General features: G+C 46.9%; 1 protein-coding gene across 1 annotated transcript in view; it reads left to right on the top strand.

The window, feature by feature from the left end:
- Window positions 1-217: 217 nt before the first annotated feature.
- ABHD5 (abhydrolase domain containing 5, lysophosphatidic acid acyltransferase) overlaps window positions 218-8,188 on the top strand; it is a 96,826-nt gene continuing 88,855 nt past the window's right edge. Inside the window, exon 1 of the mRNA XM_056520124.1 lies at window positions 218-552. Coding sequence (XP_056376099.1) covers window positions 437-552 — 116 coding nt within the window. The 5' untranslated portion in view covers window positions 218-436. The remainder of the gene's footprint in view (window positions 553-8,188) is intronic.

Below are 8,188 nucleotides of genomic sequence, written 5' to 3'. Positions count from 1 at the left end.
TAGGGTACCTTCACACGTACAGGATTTGATTTTGCTACCCATTAACTTCAATAGGTAAGAAATTTTACTGCAGAAAATATACAGCAGATCCTGTACTTGTGAATGTACCCTTAGACAACATAATCATTGCAGGTGTAACTCTAGACATGGCGGTATCTTCCTTTATACGTCACCCCTCTGCTGTCCAGACCACAGCCTATGCCGCACAGTCACCCTCTCACCCAGTGACTCCTGACATAAACAAGTCGCCCACATCAAAGATGGCGGCGCGCGGCGGTATGGGCAGGTCACCTGACCTCGAGTCAACACCCATTCAGTGTATCAGAGAGCGGTGACGCGGTAAGGGGCGATCCCACGATCTCACAACAAACTGCAGCTGAGCCGCGGACGGCGGGGACTGAACAGAGCTGAGCGGATCAGAAGGAGAAATCCTGTCATGGCGGAGGACGCTGAAGTATCTGTAGCCTCGTCCGCGGACAGAGGACTGATCAGCAGCCTGTGGGCGGCCGCCTGGTCTCTTGTGTACGTACCGGCAAGACAGCTAGACCGAGAGTGAGTGCCCGCCCCCTCCCCCGGGGAACTTGTGTAGCGGAATAGTTTGTGGCTATGGGACGTGTGACCTCTGTCGCGATATGTTGTGGCTAGACGGGTCACATTGGGGTGGAGTCTATCGCATAGACCAGTGTGAGGACTACAGATCCCAGCATGCATTGTGTCGTGATACATGCTGTGGAATGTCTCCATTCATTGACTTGTCATCTGGTTGGTAGATGTGTTATGTGATCTCTACTATGACGTCATTGGTAATAGTCACTAGTCAGATAGTGTCACATTCCTATGCTAAAGGCCAGTGGTCTCCAGCCTGTGGTGCTCCAGCTGTTAAAAAAACAGAAGAAACTTACATGTGGGGTCCCTGATCTATTTAGGGGCCAATATGGGACTGTCATGGGTGGTCACCGTATTGGCGCTTATAATGGAGAGCTGCTGCTCTGTATTTATCTCCGCCATGTCTGTTGGGCTCCCCATCCAAAAAGGGTTTCTATGTTTTATGATTGGCTGATGCAGAACGTGTAGGATAATGTCTGGAGCTGAAAAGTCCTCTTTACATCTTAATGGGGTTGTCGCTGTCATTTGAGCTAGGATTACTGTGGCTTTATTGGGACAGTCCTGTGGATATACCCTTTAGGGTGATCCGGTTAGACCATTTGACGTGAGGGTCCGGTGACATCTTGTTGTTTGTGGGTCCACATCATTGACAGATCACTACAATAAACTGATATTCATAATTCCATCATTGTCAGCTGGATGGCCCTCAGTAGACCATGTTCACTCAGCCGAATTTCTGAAAGGAATGTGGCGGAAAAATTCCTCTCCGAAATCTTGTTGCAGTAGACTCCAATTTATTTTTCAATCTGCCGACACGTCTGCAATAGAAATCGTAATTCCAAATGCAGAAAAAGCTGACGCGACCTTTTAAGTAGGTGACTTTTTCTGCGATGTCTCTTTTTGGTCCCTGTCTACTATGTTCTGTCTGTCCTTGGTACCCACCCATATCACAACTCCTGGTGGTGGAGCAAAATACAGCGGTCCCTCAAGTTACAATATTAATTGGTTCTGGGACGATGTTTGTATGTTGAAACCATTGTATGTTGAGCCCATAACTCTATGGAAACCTCGTAATTGGTTCTAAAGCTCCAAAAATGTCATCCAAAAATTGGAAAAAGTGAGAATTAAAGAAAAATAAGTAGATAACTAAAACAGATAAAGCAAGTCCTTACATATACAAGTAATAAGGATCTGCTGGGAGCTGTAAATCGCTGTTTGTCAGTGTTTTCCAAGCAGGGAGCCTCCAGCTGTTGCAAAACTACAACTCCTAGCATGCCCGGACAGCCAAAGGCTGTCCGGGCATGCTTGGAGTTGTGGTTTTGCAACAGCTGGGGGCACCCTGCTTGGGAAACACTGGTCTATGTAGAGGACAGGAGCTTCTTCAGGGTTCTGTACAGTACACGCAATGTCCTAAAAAAGTAACATGGAGTCTCCCTCACCTGGTGTCCAAAGGTAACCCTGGCACAGGTAAAGAGTGCAGAACATGTAATACCTCCCTGTACTGCAGGGGGCGCTACCAGACATCAGTCAGTGCATACTAGGGATCGACCGATATCGTTTTTTTAGGGCCGATACCAATAATCTGTGGAGGTTAGGGCCGATAGCCGATAATTTATACCGATATTCCGGTATAAGTTATCGGCTATTTATCCCCCCGCGACACCGCTGCAGATCATTGATTTAAAGGGGGCACTTTAAATCAATGCACTGCAGTGGCTTTTGCGGTGCCATAGGCCGCCGCCGCCACCTGCTTCTCTCCCCTTACCTGTCAGGGTGGTCCGGGCCATCCATCCTTCCTCTAGTGTCCGGCGGCATTCCGGGTGGAGGGTGAACCAGTCCGGGGTGTACTTCTTCTCCGAGGGAGAACTTCTTCGCCCGTATGCAGCGACGCACCTGACGTCGCGGCGTCTATGCAGCGTATTAGGCTGGAGCCTGCCCGGAGTGGAGAAGAGGACCCCCGGAGCGGTTCACCCTCCACCCGGAATGCCGTCGGACACTACAGGAAGGATGGATGGCCCGGACCACCCCCATTACGGGTAAGTTTAATTTTTTTTACTGACTCGGAGGTTGGGGGAGGGGCCCGACCGGTATAGTGGTATGGGCAAAAATCCATACCGTGGGAGAAAAAAAAACGGTATCAGGTTCATACCGGTATACCGCCCAGCACTACGGTGAGGGGTGCGACGCGGGTCGGGGCGGTCGTGGTGCGGTGGGGGCGGTGCGGGGGGCGGGGCATTGTCGGCTTATCGGCAAGGTAATTGCCGATAATGCCCAAAATCGTGATTATCGGCCGATAATATCGGCCATACCGATAATCGGTCGATCCCTAGTGCATACACTTCAGTAATACATGGGTTTTTACCAGTAAATTGCCCATTCTGATTGGTCTGTTCTCTTGGCCAGTGACAAGTTTCACAGATCTGGACTGTCTTTGTCCAGATTGTCATTGTATGTTGAGTCTGGTTTCAACTTACAATTGTCTTTTCTGGACCATTGTATGTTGAAACTTTTTTGTATGTTGAGGCCATTGTAAGTTGAGGGATCACTGTACCTGTGACTATATAAGGAGCCCAAACAGTAGGATTGGATACGAATGACACTAGTGTTATAACTTTTTTTTGTTGTTGTAACGTAAACGTATTATTTTCTACCTGCAGATACTAGTGACAACTCTTTCATATATAAGTCTAGTGTATTTCTATTATACAGTTTGTGGTCTGATGAAGTGTGTGCATCATTGTGTTCTAAACTTACATGTCTAGTATGCAATGATGTTTATTAGGAGTGACTATCTGCTTAATGTTCACAGATGCTGCAGCAATGAACTGTCTTAGTTGTAAGCGCTGCTTTTATGGGGTGAAGCCATTTGTTGTGACAGGTCACAAATCTGCTGGACTTGCTTACAAATCATTCCTGGCTGTTCTTATTCCTTCTGGGATAACAACATTTACATCCAACCTAAAGTTTCATTCCAGGAAGTTTATAATTTGTTCCTTACAGCGGATGAGTCCTCTATTAGTCGTCTTAGGCTGGGTTCACACCACGTTTTGTTAAATATGGTTCCCGTATACGGTTGGGAGGGGGCGGGGCTTAATCGCGGCGCCCGCACTCAGCCGTATTCGGAAACCGTATTTAATGCATGTCTATGAGCCGACCGGAGTGAACCGCAGCCTCCGGTCGGCTTAGTTTTTGTCCGTATGCGGTTTCCCGCCCGTAGGCAAAAACGCGGTCGACCACGTTTTTGCCTACGGTCGGGAAACCGCATACGTCCGAAAACGAAGCCGACCGGAGGCTGCGGTTCACTCCGGTCGGCTCAAATACATGCATTAAATACGGTTCCCGAATACGGCTGAGTGCTGGCGCCTCGATTAAGCCCCGCCCCCTCCTCCCAGCCATATACGGGAACCGTATATAACAAAATGTGGTGTGAACCCAGCCTTAGAAAGGTATGACTAAATAGTTAACTGGTGCCAGTAGGCAGCTTGGGGGAGGTTTATCAAAACCTGTTTAGAGGAGAAGTTGCCCAGTTGCCCATAGCAACCAATCAGATCGCTTCTTTCAATTTTAAGAGGCTTTGTCAAAAATGAAAGAAGTGATCTGATTGGTTGCTATGCGCAACTGGTCAACTTTTCCTCTGCACAGATCGTGATGAATTTCCCCCCTTGTCCCTACACAGTCAGATGTTGTCTTCTTTGATTGACAAACTAGGGACATACACCCAGTTGGCCACTTAGTCATACATATCTAGTTAGAATAACAAATACCGTATTTCTCGCCGTATAAGATGCACTTTTTCTTCCCCAAAACTGGGGGAGGGGGGGGGAGTTGGTGCGTTTTATACGGCAAATACACATTAAAACCCTGTCCTATCGCGTCGGTCCCTGCGGCCATCAACGGCTGGGACCTGCGGCTAATACAGGACATCACCGATCTCGGTGATGCCTTGTATTAACCCTTCAGACACAGAGATCAAAGCTGACCACCGCGTCTGGAGCGAAAGTGACACTAGCCCGGTTGCTCAGTCGGGCTGTTCGGGACAGCCGTGTTGAAATCGCGGCGTTCCGAACAGCTTACAGGACACCGGGAGGGACCTTACCTGCCTCTTCGGTGTCTGCTCCGTGCCGGGATCCCCTGCATGGCCGGCACTCTCCTTCGTTGTCATCACTTCGTCGCACACGCCGTCCCGTCATCCAATAGGAGCGGCGTGCGTAGTGATGTGATGGTGGCGACGGAGAGCGAGGATACCGGGCAGCAGAGACGTTCCGGAGTGACAGGGACACCCCATGGACGCGGCGCCAGCGATGGAGGGCGGCATCCAGGGCAGCGGTGACGCGTCCGGAGCAGCGGGGACACGTGAGTATTACCTCCTATACCAGTGATCTTCAACCTGCGGACCTTCAGATGTTGCAAAACTACAACTCCCAGCATTCCCGGACAGCAGTTGTAGTTTTGCAACATCTGACGGTCCGCAGGTTGAAGATCACTGTCCTATACTTTACATTGTATTTGGTTCACTATCTTTATTTTCTAGATTTTTATCCTTTAAAATTGGGTGCGTCTTATATGACGAAAAATAGGGTAAGTGGCACAACACAGAGCTTTAAGCAAAGATATTCCAGAATTGTTGCTAATGGGGAATATAAGTACTTGCTAACACAGACATCTTGGCAGAGGTGACTGGTCCTCCGTAGGCTATGTCCACGTGTTGCAGAAAATCTTTAGTACATCTGCAGTGATGACAGCAGCAGAAAATCTGCATCACAGTATGCTTGTGTTGAGGCAGATCTAAGCCACTCTTCCATTGTAATGGTTTGGAAATCGACATGGGTGGGTTTGCGCAGTAGATATTATGTACCTGGTTTGTGGATTAGATGTTCAAAATCTTATCCACTTTGGTGTGAGCTGTAAACTGCTGCATTTCTGCCTTGTCTGGATGAACCTAGAATAAGAACAGCTGGCCTGCTTGCTGACCGTCTACTTTTAACTGTTAATCTGAAAAAGCAAAAGAGGGAAGACCGGCGGGAAGGCGCCTAGTGTGATACTGTTGATGACATGTGGGGGGGGGGTTAGTAGAAGAGTAGGTAATGGATGCTCACCTTGAGCGAGCAAAAAACTCGCATATAGACCCCCAGTGGGGTTAGTGGTGTAGATGATAGTCCACCGGATGCAGCTGCTAAGCCCAGGGTACAGGACAGGACTAGCCAGTCCTGGAGAGATATGCAGTAGCGAGGAAGAAAAAACCCTTTCAAAGGGCGCTGCTGTTGTCGTTTAGAAGCTGTGCAGGTTTCTTTATTTCATGTGCTTAAAAGTCCATTTGCGGGAAAAGTCCAATCTATATTATGGAGATCACTGGTCACATTATTCTCTGTTTATTCACACCCTGATGAGAAGGGAGTGTGATGTGTGGTCTACTGTAGACACCAGTCATCATGTGTGATAAGATCTTCTGGACTTTCTGTCTGGAGAAAAAGCTGAAAAGCCATGTACACGTACAGCAACACCATGAGATGGGCCTCATGGTGTTGTTGTACGTGTACATGACTTTTCAGCTTTTTCTCCAGACAGAAAGTCCAGAAGATCTTATCACACATGATGACTGGTGTCTACAGTAGACCACACATCACACTCCCTTCTCCTCAGGGTGTGAATAAACAGAGAATAATGTGACCAGTGATCTCCATGATATAGATTGGACTTTTCCCGCAAATGGACTTTTAAGCACATGAAATAAAGAAACCTGCACAGCTTCTAAACGACAACAGCAGCGCCCTTTGAAAGGGTTTTTTCTTCCTCGCTACTGCATACTTTTAACTGTTAACTTTTTTTTTTTGCTATTGTGCAAAAGCATTAAAAAGTACATGTTTAAAGAAGCTGATGAAGATATGTTCCAAAAATAACTTTTTCTCAGTTTTCTTACTACATACTCTTACAGTAAACAGTGTACAGTTCTGAGCTGCTTGTTGTGTCATTGTACACCTGTCATTATTCCTTTACCTGTTTTTCAGATACATACCTTTGGTCACAACCTGACACAGTAGTAGCATTGCCAGAAAGTGGGTCTATAACAAAGCCCCTATTGTGTTCGGTTACTAGTTTATGTAATTGCTGAGTGTGCAGAATAGTGGATTCCTGGCTCTGTAATGCTTTAATCCCTGTGTATTGTCTCAAAGCTGCTGTTAAAGGGTTACTCTACTGCAAAAAAAATATATATAAAAAAATCTACTGGTGCCAGAAAGTTAAAACAGATTTGTAAAGGCTTCTATTAAAAAAAATCTTAATCCTTCCAGCTGCTGTATGATCCACAGGAAGTTCTTCTATTTTTGAATTTCCTTTCAGTCTGACCACAGTGCTCTCTGCTGATGCCTCTGTCCATATACAGACCCATATGAGGGCTTTTTTTTTTTTTTTGCACCACCAATTGTACTTTATAATGACATCAATCATTTCACCACAAAATTTACGGCAAAACCAGAAAAAAATTTGTTGGCAAAATTGGAAAAAAAGCCATTTTGTAACCTTTTGGGGGCTTGCGATTCTATGTAGTGCACTTTTCAGTAAAAATGACACCATTGGGGAGATTTATCAAAACCTGTGCAGAGTAAAATTTGCCCAGTTGCCCATAGCAACCAATCAGATCGCTTCTTTCATTTAACAAGGCCTCTGCAAAATGAAAGAAGCGAGCTGATTGTTTGCTATTGGCAACTGGGCAACTTTTACTCTGCACAGGTTTTGATAAATCTTCCCCATATCTTTATTCTGTAGGTCCATACGGTTACATGGATACCTAATTTATATAGGTTTTATTTTATTTTACTACTTAAAGGAAAACTGTTACATGTTCACTCCCGCACTAAGCCCCTGATCATATGAATCAGGGGTGCTGATTCATATGATCCCTACTTTGCCCGGATCCGCCCAGCCGTTCGCCCGCAATCTTAGTTTTTCGATACATTCAAATGTGGCTGTAACTGGCACGGGCGGGGTTTTTAGGAGCCTAGTGGCACTGTGATGTCAGCGCCTCCCGTCCGCAGCGCTGCCCGCTTATGAATATTCGTTCCCCCTCCCTCCGGCTCTCCCTCTCCCCGCTGCTCCTAACTGGTGAAGACCAGTTAGGAGTGGCAGGGAGAGACGGAGGGAGGGGGGATGAATATTCATAAGCGGGCGGTGCTGCAGAAGGGCGGTGCTGACGTCACAGTGCCACTAGGCTCCTAAAAACCCCGCCCGTGCCAGTTACAGCCACATTTGAATGTATAGAAAAAATAAGATTTAGGGGGAACGGCTGGACGGATCCGGGCAAAGTAGGGATCATATGAATCAGCGTCCCCTGCACTATCCGTCAATCATAGGCGTGCGCAGCCTATTGCATTAGGGTGTGCACCCTAAAGCACAAACTCACGCTGCGCGCGTGCATATATATATATATATATATATATATATATGCACACAGTTAGTATAGTTCCCCCACATTAGGTGCAGTATAGTTCCCCCACATTAGGTGCAGTATAAGTCCCGCCACATTAGGTGCAGTATAGTTTCCCCACATTAGGTTGGCAGTACAGTTCCCCCACATTAGGTTGGCAGT

Source organism: Hyla sarda, chromosome 5 (genome assembly GCF_029499605.1).
Source record: "Hyla sarda isolate aHylSar1 chromosome 5, aHylSar1.hap1, whole genome shotgun sequence".
NCBI classification, from domain to species: domain Eukaryota; kingdom Metazoa; phylum Chordata; class Amphibia; order Anura; family Hylidae; genus Hyla; species Hyla sarda.
The sequence above is the reverse complement of the archived record's forward strand: the minus strand, read 5'-3'. Positions and strand labels throughout refer to the sequence as shown.